Source organism: Erythranthe guttata, chromosome 10, assembly GCF_056151865.1.
Source record: "Erythranthe guttata isolate IM_541 chromosome 10, IM_541, whole genome shotgun sequence".
Classification (NCBI taxonomy): Eukaryota; Viridiplantae; Streptophyta; class Magnoliopsida; order Lamiales; family Phrymaceae; genus Erythranthe; species Erythranthe guttata.
Genome location: NC_142542.1, coordinates 17,127,904 through 17,145,692, shown reverse-complemented (window position 1 = coordinate 17,145,692; position 17,789 = coordinate 17,127,904). Strand labels below are relative to the sequence as shown.

Genomic DNA, 17,789 nt, shown 5'->3' with positions numbered 1-17,789 from the left:
ACCCAAGAAAAAGAAGAAAATGAAAAGAAGAAGATGAAAAAAAAGAAGAAGATGAAAAAACAGAAGAAGAAAGAAGAAGAAAAAAGAAGAAGATGAAAAGTTAGAAGAAAAAAGAAGAAGATGAAAAAATAGAAGAAAAAAGAAGAAGATGAAAAAAAAGAAAAAGATGAAAAAGAGAGTAAAAGAAAAAAAATTAGAAGAAGAAAGAAAGAAGAAAGAAGAAGAAGAAAAAAGAGAGTAAAATAAAAAAAACTCGGGCACGATTCCCGAGGCGCGCGCAGGCACGAATACCAAGGTGCGCGCGGCACGCTTCCCGAGGCGCACATCCGGCACGCTTCCCAAGGCGCGTATCCGGCACGCTTCCCGAGGCAAAAAAAAAATCGGGCACGATTCCTGAGGCAAAAAAACAGGCACGATTCCCGAGATAAAAAATTGGGCACGATTCCCGAGGCGCACACGGTCACGATTCCCGAGGCGAGCATCCGGCACGCTTCCCGGGACAACAAAAAAGAAAAAGAAAATGTGAATAAAGCAACATGCTGCGTCACTCTCGAGGAAGTCCCATATCAGCTCCTCATAAAATGCTTAACAGCTCCACACTCTCTCTCTCCGTGCACTACATGGGCGCGTGCCCCCCCCCCCATATGGGCTAGTGCGCACACGGACCCCAAGTGCGCGCGAACTCTGGCACATCAGCGTCCTACAATGCGTGCCGCCTCTCCTACCTCATAGCACGCGCATACCTGAGGTCGCGCGCAACTCTCAAAATTCTACCTCAAATCACGTGAAAATTTTGACGCATTTTACTAAATCGCGCAAGAATTTCTGTGCGCTCCACCAAATCGCTTGATAGTTTCACCTCGCTTAACCAAATTGCGCGAGCTCTTCAACGCATCTACCAAATCGCGCTCGCTATCAAACGAATAAATAAAAAATATTATTTCTCCACGCCACGCCAACGACTAACGAAACACTACAGCACCGATCTACTCTCGACACGATCCGGTATCATTTTCGACTAGGCTCCCACATCGAATCGAGAGTGGGGGCTTGCGAGACAAACCCACTGCGAGACAACTCCCACGAGGAGCAAACTCGCTCGGCCCTACACACCCGTTGCGAGGCAACTCCCACGAGGAGCAAACTCGCTCAGCCCTACACACCCGTTGCGAGGCAACTCCCACGAGGAGCCAACTCCCTCGGTACCACAACTCACAGCGAGATAACTCCCACGAGGAGACAGTTGCGAGACAACTCCCATGAGGAGCCAACTCCATCGGTATTACGAATCCACAGCGAGACAACTCCCACGAGGAGCCAACTCGCTCGGAACTACAACTCGTAGCGAGACAACTCCCACGAGAAGATAACTCGCTCTGTCCTACAACCCGCAGTGAGACAACTCCCATGAGGAGCCAACTCCCTCGGCTCTACGAAACCATAGCGAGATAACTCCCACGAGGAGCCAACTCGCCCGGTACTACAACCCGTAGCGAGACAACTCCCACAAGGAGCCAACTCGCTCGGTACTACAACCGGCAGCAAGACAACTCCCACAAGGAGATAACTCGCTCAGTCATATAACCCGTTGCGAGGCAACTCCCACGAGGAGTCAACTCCCTCGGGTCTACGAACCCACAACGAGATAACTCCTACGAGGAGACCACTCGCTCCATCCTACGACCCGCAGCGAGGAAACTCCCACGATGAGCCAACTCGCTCGGTACTACGAACCCGCAGCGAGACAACTCCCACGAGGAGCCAACTCGCTCGGTACCACAACCCGCAGCGAGACAACTCCCACGAGGAGCCAACTCGCTCGATACTACAAATCCGTTGCAAGGCAACTCCCACGTGCAACCACCTCGCTCGATAATAAGACTCGCTGCGAAACAACTCCCACGAGGAGACAACTCGATCAGAGCAACCTCAATCCGCACGTGCCTCAATCGCGCGTCATCCAATGCTCCTACAACTTCGCTGCAAGACAACTCTCTCGAAGAGACAACTCGCTCGCAATGCACTACATAATCGCAAGCTCAAGTTAGCACGATTACAACCCTAGAAACACTTAGAGATATTATGAGAATCTATATAGCCTGGCCAGCTTGATTACTCAAAATTTATCTACTTGTTTTCGACGCGTCCTTCATTAAAACGTGGCCACGGTCCAAACATACTTACGACCCACGAGGTCTAACAAGGGGCACGATCCCCATAAAAAAACTCTTGAGAGCCTGATCCCCTCCTCAAGTACATCACGCACAAGGCTATATGTAAACACATACAAGCAACGCGTCAAAACATTGACAATGTCGATAAATAACAACTCCCACGAGGAGAATACTAGCTCCGTGCTACTACATTATCGCGAAACAACTCCCACGAGGAGATAACTCGATCAACTCTATTACCCCACGACGAGACAACTCCCACGAGGAGACTACTTGATCCGTGCTACCCCATTATCGCGAGACAACTCCCACGAGGAGATAATTCGCTACTACATCGTCGCGGGACAACACCGACGACTCAAATAACTTACATAGCGACAACTTTGTCGCGCTACGCGCCAACGCGCATTCACGCCCCTCCGACACACGCTCCAACGCGTTTTCGCACACCATCGACCACTACAATTTTTACTCTCAACACGATCTGTCACCCATTCCAATATGGCCCCCACATCGACTCGACAGTGGGGGGCTTAATGATATGCCTAATTGGCCCAACCCAATGGTTCTACAAATTATTTACCTATTGAGCCACGAGCCCAATGTCGAAGACCACTATCACCGAGGCCCAATCACCTTCAAGTAAGGTTTGGGCCCGACAATCTCAACTAAGCTATAAATAAAGGTTTGAACTCATTCATTAATGTACGTCCTATTAACTGAGCAATACTATTAACTGTATTCTCTGGACTATTTCTATGATCAGCACGTTTGACTTGAGCGTCGGAGGGGTTTCCGCCGGATCAACCCCCGGCTTAGTTCATGTGTTCTATGATCGCAGGTACCTCAGGATCATCAAGTTGTCAAGCCACTGATCCGCTTTGCTCTCCCAGTTCATTTTCTACACCACCCCAGGTGATCTAACTAACTAGCATCATCAATATATATATATATATATATATATATATATATATATATATATATATATATATATATATATATATATATATATATATATTCGTCTCTTCCATAGCTCGAAACGTTATTACTAAGGTTTCAAACTTAAAGTGAAAAGTATATACTAGATTTGATTTCAAGTTTCGGGTTTCGGATTTGGGCTTCGGTAACTATTTCGGTTCCATTTACTAGATTTTTCTTTTATTGGAAATTACGAAAGGAGAAAATAAAAACATACAAAAAATTAAATAGAAATAAGTGAAAGCAACATAACTTGGAATGTTGTGTTACATCAAAAAGTTGGACCCCTAACATATTCATCTTTAGTTGTCACTTTTGATTTTTAACCCTACTATTAATCTTTTTGTGGGTAATTCACTACTCACTACGTACTGTACATTTCACTAATTCTGGTAGATGATAATTAATAATAATAATAAATATTAAATAAATAAATAAATAAATAAATAATAAATGAAACTTAAGGGTGCAATATGCCAAACTAATGGTAATTTACGTACCATATATCCTAAATTTAATCATAAAATCAAGAAAGTCAAAGTATATTGAATTATATAATTAATTCAATTCAATTCAATTTGCCAACTAGTTCATAGCCTGGAAAAAACAGGAATAAATGCCGGTACTAACTAACAACTAACTAATCATGTGCTACGGCCAACTCTCCCCTTGACGAATGTGCAATATTGAATATTTTTATTTAATATCAATAATGGTCACCTCCACAAAATGATAATATAAAAAAATAGAGCTTGGTTAAAATAATCCTTCACAAGCTAAGGAGATTTTGATGAGTCATCCATTATTAAATAGAGGTTGTTGAATTAGTTGGACTTGGGAGTGTCCACTCGGCCGCTAAACCGACCGTACCGATCCGAACCGAGAATTTGGTAGTGCCAAATACCGAATTCAAAATTTGATTCGGTATTTGATAAAAAAAACCCTTTGAATTCTGGTATTGCGTACTGATTGTGAAGGAGATGGTATGGGACCACATAGATAGCCCAAGAAGTCCTTGGAAGACCTGCAAAAAAAAAGTGTTGGGTTCCGGGAGATATCTATCGGCGTTAGCACTCCGACGGTCAAGTCAGTAAGAAATGTAGATAACAATATGTAGTGTTTGTGTGATACCTGCTTCCTTGGCTTTCGAGACTGTATTTATATTTGCCATTAGGAGTGGGGCGGTAGGGCCCTCTTCTAACTTAGGTCATATTCACATGTGGGAGTGATGCGATCTTCCCGGGTTGTATTCCTATCGCCAGCGAGCTTTTTGTTTGCTAGGCGAGCTCAGCTAGTGCAATTGGAGAGAGTTCGCGTATATGTTCGCCCTTTTACTTTAGGTGTCAATTAGTGGGCATTTGTTTGGTCCACATCAAACTGCGGGCTTTTCGTCTCTGTCATAACCGAAATATAGTCACATATATCAACCGTCCACGTGGGACGGAAATGGGCTATCAGACATTGGGCCTTGGCCTCTCCTAGATCTTTTTACAGGACATTTCTAGAGGTTGGGCTTCTGGGGCATTTCGACCCAACTACTCCCCGATTCCGTTTATCTCAGGCGTGCGCTCAACGCCTTCTTTGAAATTGTTTTCAAATAATCATTTATCATCCATGTTTGAATTCTATAATTTCAAATTGGGTAACAACAAAAACTAAATCTTAAAATAGGAACTGGACTGGGTCCTAGGCCAACCCAAAAGGTATAAAATCAAGACAACTTATGTTATCATATTTTATGTACTTTACTAGATTCACACTATTTTTACACATGCAACATACATTTTAAAATGCTAAAAGAAAATATTAAACAATTATTTTTATACCTAAAAAAATTGTTTTCAAGGTAAAATAAACTGTGCACAACGTGTAATTTTGTATAGTAGACAATTGTGTTCCGTGTATACATATTTATTCTATCATTTTGACACTGGCCCCATTCTTAGGATTCTGAGTCCCAATGCGAACTTTGTGAAGGCGGTCAAAACGGGAACCCTTGTATATTCAGTTAAATATTAACATGAAATAAATGCATATTGTATTTTTCGTGACAACATATTAACGTTAAAATAAGTATTAAAAACATATATAAGATATAAGAAGCACATAAATAATCTCGAGCTAATAACTTTTCTTATTTTTTAAGTTGCAAAATTACTTATCAAACTACTGAAATCAAGTTTTTCTGTCAAATCATTTTCAATAGACAGCTAACCGGTTTATTATTTCCTCGTTTATGGTTGATCGGATGTAAGAATTGATTAAACTGCATCCATATACATGCCTTCATTTTGAAGCATGACACTATTCACATAAAACAATAAATCATATCAATCATCCAAACTCGTAAAAATTCGAAGATTTTCAAATTCGTTTATGATAATCCAGCATTCAGCTTCACGAGTTATTGTTCCACGTTCATTATTGTGTACCAACTCAACTAAAACATTTCTAACTTCTTAAGTTTGTAGTAGCAATAATACGACTTTCCCATCGTATTTGAGTAAATGTCCTCATATAAAAAATATTATAGATACTTACTAATATATAGAAAGATTTTTTTCAAAAAAAATTTCAAAATCACGGGGACCCCTAAATTTTGTAAAAAATCAGTTGCCTTTGTCGTCTCTTCTCAGAAACGGGCCTTTTTATGACACGGTGATCCAAGAAACGACAAGAAACTGGATTATAGTTTGATGACATTTTAATAGTGATTAAGTACAATTTCTTAGGCTATGTTTGACAGAATTAAGCACTGAATGCTGAATGCTTAATACACATCTGAACAGTTAAGAACAATATAGGAGTGCTGAATGCTGAACAAATAAGTTTACTTGATAACTGAATATCTTTAATATCTGAATGATGTAATTTTCCAATTTTATCCCCGTAGACAAATCTATTATATAGATAAATTATTAGTTCTATCTATTTTTTTTAATAAAACGAGGACCAATAGTAGATACAATATATCCTTCAATATAAAATAATTCAAGTAGAATCAATTTTTTTAAGTTAAAAACTATAAGCTGCTCTTGTAATATATTGCTCTTATATCATTCTTCACTATCACTATGTGAATTTGTGTATATACCACTGTGCGAAAGAACGAAAGGAAATGAGTCACACAATTACATATAGTTTATATCTTGTTCATAATTGTTTAGGTTTTATATATATTTTTTTAGGGGTGAGTTCGGGACGGGAATTCGGGATTTTCGGGATTGGGATTTCGAGATTTGGGATAGAAATTTTAAATCCCAATCCCGTCCCATATTATTAAATTCCGGTATATCGGTATCCCTAAATATTTCGGGATTGGGATCGGGAAATCCCATATTTTTACCTAAAAAGTATGAAATATTGCATTTTTTTTCCATTACTATTATTTTATACACTAAACCAACTTGAATATATATATATATATATATATATATATATATATATATATATATATATATATATATATATATATATATATATATATATATATATATAATAATGTGTGTGTGTCTGTGTTTGTATTTGTTTATTAGTTTTTTTGTCCTAATTCGGGATTAAAATATCCCGATCGGGACAGGACGGGATCCCGAATCCCGATCCCAAATGCCCAGCCCTATATTTTTTCTTACAATTGTTTAAGCTTTTATCACATTTTTCTCTATTTTGATTAATATTGTTTAATAGAGATAAATTTGATATAATAAAAGAATTTAATGTTTTCTAGATTCAGTTTTTAATAAGAGAAGTAAAAGACAAATGATGTTGGAGTTCTCAAAAACTTTAATTGGATAAAATTGTCCAAAATCCATTCAGAGCTATCTCTGGTTCATTAAGTGTGATATTCTACACTTAATCGGTCAGCATCAAATGGTACAATTCAGATATGTTAATCAAACACACTAAATAGTACTTTGCTGACCGAATAAGTGATTATGCTCATTCAGCGCTCATTAAGCACTAAACAAACATAGCCTTAGTCAGCAGACCATAAGAGCCAACCGCATAATTTGGAATTTTGTTTTTCAAAAACTGGTCCTAATTGATGCTCTTCGATTAATAATTAACATGTATTATATGACACTAATGCACATGCATCCACTTAATTAAGTACTATATACAAACATCGGATTCTTTAATTTCTCCCTTAAATCTTAATGATTGGTGTATTTTAACTAGTTAATATTAATAAAAAAGAAAGAATATTTTTTTTCTCGGTCAGACATAATTTGACTGATACACACTATCAATCATATACTACTTATAATTTTTCAAAAATATGTTATTAATTTCTTTTGAACATGATTTTTCTGTTACAGTAAACGTTGTATCCTCTAAATTAAAATAGAGAATCGAACAAACATTCCTTTCATTTTCAAATTTTTCGTTTTGAAAAACACCTTTCATCCAAAATGACAGAGCAAATTTATCCCTGAAACCTGTAGCTAAACAGTCGAGAGAGAGAGAGAGAGAGAGAGAGAGAGATGAGTAGTGGTAGTTTGCCTACAGTTGTACTGATAGTATGTCAGTGTATGTATGCAGGTGTAAATCTGATAAGCAGAGTTGCACTTGTGCATGAAATGAGCTCAAGGGTGTTTGTGGTTTACAGACAATTCATAGCCTTCTTGTTAATTTCTCCATTTGCTTGTTTCACAAGGTATCTGCTATTTACATCAATTCAAGAACTTCATCCTTTATTAATTTATTTTATTTAATTTTCTAATGTTATTATATATAATCGAGATCAAATTTATTTACATCGATTATATATACATTTTCGTATACTCGTGCAGGAGAGAAACACAGGGATATTGGTATGGGTGGAAAAGCTTCTGGTTGATATTTTTGCTCTCCTTTATAAGGCAAGTGATTATTAACATAAATAAAATTAAAATTAAAAAAAAAAAAAAAAAACCTCAATATCACTCACATACATGATTTAGAAATTAAAGCGCCATATAATCAAATCAATATTTTTTTTTATCACTAAACATATCAAATGCAAGATAAGCTTTTTACCACTTGAGCTAAAACCCAATCTTGCAATCATAATTCACATCACATGCATGTAATAAATAATATATAATAGATATCTAAAACTATAATTTTCTTTTTTTTTTTTTAAATCAAGTGTTGTCCTCATGGGTGTCCAGAAGCACGCCCTTGAATCACTACCATTATCGAAGTTTCATTAAAAGTATTTCGGTAAAAAATTGGTACGGTTAGATAGGGCAATATAGTTATTATTCAAAAAAAAAAAAAAAAAAAACACCATCCTTAGATAGAGAAAGGGGAGAGTGACAAGAGAGAAGATGGAGAGAGGAGAGAGAAGAGATAAGACGGAGGAGGGGAAAGAGAATAGAGATAGGAGATAATAGTTGGTTGAAATGAAAGGAGGGAATCGAAAGAGGTCCCGTCCCGGATCCAGAGAACGATCCTTAAATTTTACTTTTAGTTTTTCCATTTTTTTAAGGAAAACTCATTTTCCGTGTTCTAATCTAATTTTTTTTCCATTTTTTTCCTCCTAAATACATTACCTAGTATTTTATATTGCCACCAAACATGAAAACTAATTTATTTACCTAATATTTTCCACTTTTTACTTACTATTTACCTTAAACCAAAGAGAGTCATGAACTCGTCGTATATATATTATCTTTATTAGCATATATTCCTATGCTTAACTTATTTGTAATAAGTCACTTAAAACTAAAGAAATCGTTATATTATAAATTCGTAATTTTTCATAAATACTTGATATGTTTTTGCTATTTATAGCATAAATATAGAAAACGATTTCGCTCGTGAGTTACACAACCATTGTTTAGAGAATTTGTTGACTTTCAATATCAACAAGACAACAACAATCACAATGTTTTCTTCCTCGAAATTTATAACAAAAGAACTCGTACTCAATCATATAAATGCACTGGTAAACTTGCACGAAAAAAAAAAAAAAAGAAAAAAGGAAAGTTGTTGATAGAAGGAAAATATTTGGAGAGAAGAGAGAATGATATCTCTTACGTATATTGAGAATATATATAGTTACATGTAGGAAACCCTAACCTACTACACAAGGTAATCCAATATACAAGGTAACCTAATGTATAAGGTAACTATAATAAATAATAATAATAATAATAATATACGCTAATACACCCCCGCAGTCGAAACGGGAAAGGAGAGAACGTGGAGACTGGAAACAAACTGTTGGAACAGTTGAGTGGGGAGACCTTTCGTGAAGATATCAGCAAACTGGTAGGCGGATGGGACGTGAAGAACTCGAACGTGTCCCAAAGCAACTTTGTCTCGGACAAAGTGTATATCGATCTCCACATGTTTCGTACGAGAGTGTTGAATGGGATTGCTGGATAGGTAGACGGCACTAACGTTGTCACAGTAGACAATGGTGGCTTTCGGAAGTGGGCAGAGCAACTCGGAAAGTAGGTTGCGTAACCAAGTCGTTTCGGCAACGGCATTTGCGACAGCTCGGTATTCGGCCTCCGCACTCGATCGAGAAGTAGTGACCTGTCGTTTGGAGGACCAAGAGATGAGGTTGTTGCCGAGGAAAACACAATAGCCCGATGTCGAACGACGAGTGTCAGGGCAGCCACCCCAATCGGCGTCGGAGTAGGCGATAAGGGAGAGGTCCGGATTGGGGGAGAGCTGAAGGCCGTGATCGAGGGTCCCACGGATGTAGCGAAGTATACGCTTGAGAGCAGCCATATGAGGTTCCCTCGGATCATGCATGAATAGGCATATTTGTTGCACAGCATAGCAGATGTCAGGACGAGTAAACGTGAGGTATTGCAGTGCACCGGCAAGGCTGCGATAAAGAGTGGGGTCAGCAACGGGGGGTCCAGTGGTCGAGGACAACTTGCTCTTGGTGTCAGCCGGCGTAAGACAAGGGTTGCAGGAGGCCATGTGTGCACGCTCTAGTATCTCGTCAGCGTACTTGCGTTGAGAGAGAAACAGCCCATTCGACGAGCGAGTGACTGAGATGCCGAGAAAGTAGTGAAGATCGCCAAGATCCTTCATTGCGAACTCTTGAGTAAGGGCAGCGATGATAGAACGTAGCAATTCAGGTGTGGAGGCCGTGAGTACAATGTCATCGACATACAGCAGAAGGTAGGCGCATGAACTGTTGCGACAGTCGCGTGAACTGTTGCGACAGTCGCGGGAACTGTTGCGGCAGTACACAAAGAGTGAAGTGTCGGACTTGCATTCTCTGAACCCCATGCTAGTAATGTGAGATGCAAAACGCTTGTACCAAGCACGTGGTGCCTGCTTGAGGCCGTAGAGTGCTTTGTTGAGACGACACACGTGAGTGGGGCGAGATGGATCGACGAATCCGGGAGGTTGCTCGCAGTAGACAGTTTCAGAGAGATTGCCATGTAAGAAGGCATTTTTCACGTCAAGTTGGTGGATAGGCCATGATCGCGAGAGAGCAATACTGAGAACTGTTCGAACAGTTGCTGGTTTGACCACCGGACTGAATGTTTCATCGAAATCAATGCCAGGGCGTTGATCAAAACCGCGAACAACCCATCGTGCTTTATACCGTTCCAATGAACCATCAGCCTTCAATTTCTGCTTATATAACCACTTGCCACTGATAACATTAGTAGAGGGGGGCGGGGCACAATATCCCATGTGTTATTTTTAATCAAGGCAGTATATTCCTCAAGTATGGCCATACGCCAGTTTGGATCAAGGAGGGCATGGCGATATGTAGTGGGAGTTTGGGATGCGGTAGACACGGTAAGAGACAAGGGGATTTTGGGCTTGTGAATACCGGCCTTGCTGCGTGTCAACATAGGATGGTTGGGTGGGGGTGAGGAAGCGGGAGTGGGAGGCTGTGATTCTGCTGGGTGTGGAGATGCAGTCGGGTGGAGGGGCATGGGTGTAGTTGAGGGAGGACTGTCGGACGAACTGTTGGGACAGTTGGTTGTAACCGTAGGTGGTTGTGTATCGTTGTTGGACGAACTGTTGGGACAGTTGTGTGAGACAGTTGGTTGGACTTGTGTAGGCTGAGGAAGGAAGAGAAGTGGGTGCAGGGGTTCGGTCATATTAGAGGTGGGGGAATTGTGGGGTGAGTCGGTGGGTTCAGCGAATGGAAAACGGCTTTCATCAAAGGTCACATGGCGGGAGATAATGATTCGACCGGTTGACCGATCGAGGCAACGATAGCCTTTGTGCGATGAGGGGTGACCAAGGTAGACACAAGGAGTAGAGCGAGGGGCGAGTTTGTGAGGGGTGGTGGCGGTTAGATTGGGATAACAGAGACAACCGAAGACACGAAGGTGAGAGTATGTGGGTTTTGATTTGTATAGGGATTCATGTGGTGTGCGATTTTGTGTGGATTTGGTAGGAAGGATGTTGATGAGGTGTGTAGCCATATGAAGGGCTTCGACCCAATAGGGGGGGGGAAGGGAAGCTTGAAAGAGAAGTGAGCGGATCATGTTTGTGATGGTGCGGATCATGCGTTCGGCATGTCCGTTTTGAGGGGAAGAGTGGGGACATGAGAAACGGTGTAAGATACCGTGTTTGGCAAAATATGTTTGAAAATCTGTATTTTTGAATTCACGTCCATTATCGCATTGTAAAGCTTTAATGGGGTGCTGAAATTGTGTTTGTATAAGTTTGTGAAACTGTTGGAACAGTGAGAAAACATCGGATTTATAGTGTATGGGGAAAGTCCATGTATAGTGGGTGAAATCATCTATTAGTACGAGGTAATATTTGAAACCAGAAATACTAGAAATAGGAGAGGTCCACAGATCAGCATGAATAATTTCAAAAGGTGCAACGGTAATAGAATGACTAGTAAAGAAAGGTAAGCGAGAATGTTTGCCTAATTGACAAGCATTACAAAGGGACTCCCGTGGGTCTTTGGTACTAGAAATTAAATTGGAAGAAAAAAGACGAGACATGACAGGGTTTCCCGGGTGACCGAGACGACGATGCCATGTAGTAGAGGAGACAGACGTGGTGTGAGCAAGGAGGGCGGTTGCGGATGGGCTGGGAGAAGGGGCGCCAATAGGGTATAAATCACCGGAGCTATTGCACCTGAGGATGAGTGTTCTGGTCCGAAGGTCCTTCACAGAAAAGCCATAAGGGTCAAATTCAACTGAACAAGAGTTATCTCTAGTGAATTTTCGGACAGACACAAGGTTCTTAATGATGTGAGGAGTAACATAGACATTGGTTAGACGAAATGGGGTAGAGGGTAGGATGGTGTGGCCAATTTTATGGATAGGAACAGTGGAGCCATTACCAACGATGACATGCTTGGGAAAATTATTACTAGGATTAAAAATAAAATGGAAATTACCTGAGTGAGGTGCCATGTGAGATGAGGCGCCCGTGTCCATAAACCACTGAGGTTCGCTCGATGACTGAAGAGTCAACGTGTTGAGATGAGTGGCAAGATCTGTTGGCTGTAGGGGACCACTGTTCGACGAACTGTTGGAACAGTTCACGTGCTGTTGGGGATCTTGCTGTCCAACGAAATAAGCATGAGCTGTAGGAGCATGATAAGGACCAGGAGAGCTTGGGGGGGGTCCAAGAATCGATGAAGATGTCTGAGGCGTATAAGGGGCCCGCCAAGGTTGCGATTGGTAGTGAAATTGATTGTAACCGTAGTGTTGCATCGGATGTCGTGACTGACCACGACCGCCACGACGATTTGTGCGACCGCCACCTCGCTGATTGCGCCAAGAACCACCACCTCGATAATTGCTGGAAGTGTTGGGCCAACTGTTGGAACTGTTCGGCCAACTGTTGGAACTGTTGGGGCGAGATGCGTAGAGAACAGTAGGGGTCTGTTCCGGTTCAGCAATGCGATGTTCTTCCATCTGGAGTAGTGAACGTGTTTGGAGAAAAGATGGCAGCGGAGTTTGGAAGGAGATTAGATTGACAATGGTCCCGTAATGTTTTGGTAAGCCGTGGAGGGTTTGGAGGACGAGTTGCTTGTCTGACACGGGGTTGCCGACGTCTGCCAAGTTGTCGGCAGTGGTTTTGAGAAGTTGACAATAATCATGGATCGAAAGAAATCCTTTCTTGAGGGACTTGAACTGTTCTTCGAGTTGGATGGCCCGATAGTCTTCGTTGTCTGTAAAGAGAGAGGCGAGGGCCTTCCACAGATCATGGGCCATTGCGGTTTTGGAGAGAACCATGCTTGAGAGGTCCTCGGTTATGGTGCCATAGATCCAAGATTGGAGGAGGTAATCCGCACGTTGCCATTCATCGGCGGAGATGTTGTCGGGCTTTTTGTTTCCGAGAAGCAGATCGGTGAGGCAGAATCGACCTGCGGTGATGGTGAAGAAGTGGCTCCACTTTTGATAGTTCGGATTTTTAATATCCAGGGTTACGGGAATAAGGGCTTTGATGTTAGATATAGCATGAGCAAGGTGAAAAGGGTTAGAAATCATGGGGGGTGTTGGTGTTTCGGTGGCCATGGTTGAAGAGAAGGAGGCAGAACGTGAAGAAAAAAAATTGAAGAAGGCAGAACGAGAAAAAAAAAATTTGAAGAAGGAGAGAAACGGCGGCTAGGGTTTTTGGCTTGATACCATGATAGAAGGAGAATATTTGGAGAGAAGAGAGAATGATATCTCTTACGTATATTGAGAATATATATAGTTACATGTAGGAAACCCTAACCTACTACACAAGGTAATCCAATATACAAGGTAACCTAATGTATAAGGTAACTATAATAAATAATAATAATAATAATAATAATATACGCTAATAGTTGTGATTTACATTTTTAACTAATTTAGTATTGCAGTGTGACACTAAATCAAAACCTCTACTTCGAGGGTTTGTACCTAGCCTCGTCGTCATCGGCAAGTGCATTGGGGAATTTGGTACCTGCAATCACCTTTATAATGGCTTATACCATGGGGTAATTAATTCAACTACACACACCCTCAAATATAATCAATTTCTTTCATATTTTTTTTATCATATCAAACAATTTCATAATTAAAAAATTAATAAATCAGATTAGAGAAAGTCCATTTGAGAAGCTTGAGAAGTGTGGCTAAAATCGTCGGGACACTTTTCAGCGTAACGGGTGCAATTACCATGGCACTAGTAAAAGGTCCGAAATTACTAAACACGGAACCAATAAATTCCGTTTTCTACAATATGGGAGAACAAGAAAATACATGGTTACTGGGTATTTTGCTACTCTTCGGAAGCTCCTGTTGCTGGTCAGTCGGGCTTATTTTGCAGGTACATAAATACTACCTCAAGATTTTCAAAAATAATAATAATATTAATTATTATTATTATTATCCAATACTTTAATTAGAACAATAACTGATGCTGAAATTGAACAGGTCCAGATAGCTACATGCTACCCTGATCATCTTTCATTAACAGCTTGGATGTGTTTATTGGCATCAATTCAATCTGGAATATTGACTATTCTCTTTGAGCCCAATTCGAAAGCTAATTGGAAACTCAATTCCTCTCTTGAAATATTGTGCTGCCTCTATGCTGTAAGTGTTATTATTAGTTATGCAATGTTTTTTATTGAAAATATTAATATTAAATGATTCATTTTACTAGTGGTTATAGTATCAGAGTCATGCTAAATGGAACGTCCTGAGTTTGAATCCCATCGTCACCCATTTCAATTATTTTAAGTGCATGGCTTCAAATGTAATTTGTCTATACTTGAAGGATGGGATATATTGGAGATATTAATATTAGGATAATTTATACCTACCCCTGATGTATGCTAAAATAACTTTAAGGTCCCTGTAGTATCGGTGATTAGAACAGTGTGAGAAATCGTAACAGAATAATGCATTAAATAAGTTATTATGTTAGTGTTCTAACGATAGGGGTGACATTGTTCTCCTAACATTTATTAAATCATTATTATTTTATATACTATTTATAAATTTTCGTCTATGGTAGCATTAACGGCCCCGTGGGAAACAAATGCAGTGCATATCGGTCCTCAGGACATGAAATCTTGGCTATTGTTTCAAGGGTGTGGTTGTAATTACCAAGACCACAAGAACCTTAAAATTATTTTAGCATACCTCAGAGGTATAGTATAATTTACTCTTAATATTAAATAATACATTTTACTTAACAACTCTTAAGCTTTTAGTTGACATGGTCATTCAACAATTTTTTTTTTATTCTAATATTAAATAATATATTTCACTTTTATACAATTTTGTTTTTATGCAGCAAGAACTAATAATTAAATGAAAAGCGAAAAAAAAAATCCAAAAAATATTTAAATTAATTATATGTGTAATTTATAGGGTTTAGTATCAGCAGTAGCTTTCTTTGGTCAAATTTGGTGCATTGCAAGGAAAGGACCCTTCTTCAGTGCTATGTTCAATCCTCTTTGTGCCGTTGTAGTAACTGTCCTCGCTTGTACCTTTCTGCATGAGGAGATGTACACTGGAAGGTACTTCTCATGTTATATATGTGGTAAATTACGGCCATCTCCTGAGGTAAGTTTAAATTACGAAAAAAAATCCCTCATGTTTGGATAATTACAATCATCCCCTCAATTATGAATATTCTTATATATCCACTCTTTGCGATGTCAGATTTAGTAGAATCTTCTAGATTATGTAGAATATTCTCCAGTTTGTACCCGTTTTACCCCATTTGAGCTCCACATTTTGAAACAAGATGATCATAAGATGTGTCTCTTGACTTGTAAATATCATATTGCGGTGCAGTAGAAACTGCAATTTCGCACAAAACGAGTACAAACTAGGGAACATTTCAGGGAATCTAGAAGGTTCTGTTGAATTAGACATCATAAGGGTGGACGTGTGAGAAGATTCATAATTGGGAGTGGTCGTAATTACCCAAACAAAAGGGATTTTTTCGTGATTTGATATTATCTCAGGGGTGGCCATAATTTACCATATTTTATATATTATCATAATTAATATTCTAGCTAGATAAACAAATTTATTTAATTGTCGAATGAATATATGCAAATTTGTTAATTAGATTGGTAGGTGCATTGGCTGTTATTATTGGATTGTATATTGTGTTATGGGGTAAAGCAAAAGACAATGAAGAGAAGAAGGAAGAGACAAGTCAACTGAAGAAGCAAAGTGAAGCTGATCAAATAATATTGGACAATCAAATTATTGATTTGGAAGAGCCACTTTTGCCTGAGAAAATAATCTAATTGAGAATCTTGTTTTTATAAAAAAAAAAAAATTCATCAATCAATGTACGTGTGACGTCACAATAATTAAATTATTAATTTGGGTCTCAACTAAAGTTTATAATATTTGTAGACTCTGGAGTGTGGTAAATGTCGTTTCAGATTTAAATAATACCGTTTCAACTTTAAATGTAATGTTTGACATTTTTTTAGTCTGGATTAGGCAAAATTCAAAACATAAAATATGTAATTCTTCGAGCTAGATTGCAAATGCAACTTGAATCACCAAGATTGGTTATCACATGGGAAAGTTATTCATGAATCAATGAATATTTTCCACAAATTTGATAATTTAAGTTATCTAAAATTCAAAACGTAACTCATTCATGCATTACTTTATCATCAGACACTCTAATTTGTTGACTCAGGTTGAATTAAAAAGCAATCACAAAGAGCTACAATTTTTGTATTTTGTATTTTGCCAAAATCGAATTAGAAAATGGTGAAAATCCCATTCTAAGTCAAATAAACTTAATATTGTTCTTACTAGTAATTTTTTTATTACTTTGTCGCTTCTTTTCGAAACAAATTACAAGGCCATTCCATAAAAATATCAAAATTGTTTACAGGAAAAACAAGAAGTTAATCAAAAAAAATTATGATCTGGAAAAACAAGAAGTTGATCAAAAAAAATTATGATCTTAGAAGTTTACGAAAATATGACGGAGGGATAACGATGTAAACGGAACGATCTAAAAGTGGACATTTGAGTAAACTTCCATCTAAGAGGATAGTGACATGCATGTAAATGATTTAAAGAGTTCTAAGGCACAAAATTAATTGAGTCAAATCGAACAATTGATTGTTCAAACTTATTTGAATTATTATCGAACTTTATAAATTTAACTTGATTCGATCAGCAATCGAGTTCAGCTCAAACAAGTTTTAATCAAATCAGACAAGAACCAAGCGCAAGCTGCTCGATGTTTAATTTTTACATAATTTATTCGTTCATACTTTAAAAAGGTTCGGATCATTGGTATACATTGAAAAACTTGGGGAAAGTAATAGTAAAATCTTGCAAGTCCCAATTTAAGTTAAACCCACATAATAAAGAAACAAAATATTACCTCCGTTCCTAGGTGTCGGTTTTCACATTTGCAGAAACCTTAAAAACTCAATAAATTTGGTCTTGATTTGATGCGAATTGAGTGTTAGAGAGCACTAAATAGGGCAAAATTGAAAAACATGTAATTAAATTAATGCAGTATTTGAATACTAAAAACACATAATGTACGAATAACAAAATTATAATGACAGATATTGCAGAACAGAGTATAATTTCAATCAAGATAGAATTGGCCAGCACAAAGTCGACAAACGTCAATTTAGATATTGAAACCAAAATAATTTAGAAACGGTAGGTGCATCCACTTGAAATTTGTTGCTAAAACTAGTGGCCAGATATCAAT

At 38.6% G+C, this 17,789-nt stretch overlaps 1 protein-coding gene across 1 annotated transcript; it reads left to right on the top strand.

Moving 5' to 3' along the window:
* Nucleotides 1-7,444: 7,444 nt before the first annotated feature.
* LOC105958367 (WAT1-related protein At4g30420) lies at nt 7,445-16,509 on the top strand. Its single transcript, XM_088824139.1, has 7 exons — nt 7,445-7,809; nt 7,946-8,014; nt 13,945-14,061; nt 14,162-14,393; nt 14,501-14,662; nt 15,446-15,594; nt 16,155-16,509. The coding sequence occupies exons 1-7, from the start codon at nt 7,637-7,639 to the stop codon at nt 16,336-16,338; spliced, it is 1,086 nt and encodes a 361-aa protein (XP_088680265.1). The 5' UTR covers nt 7,445-7,636; the 3' UTR covers nt 16,339-16,509.
* Nucleotides 16,510-17,789: the final 1,280 nt, after the last annotated feature.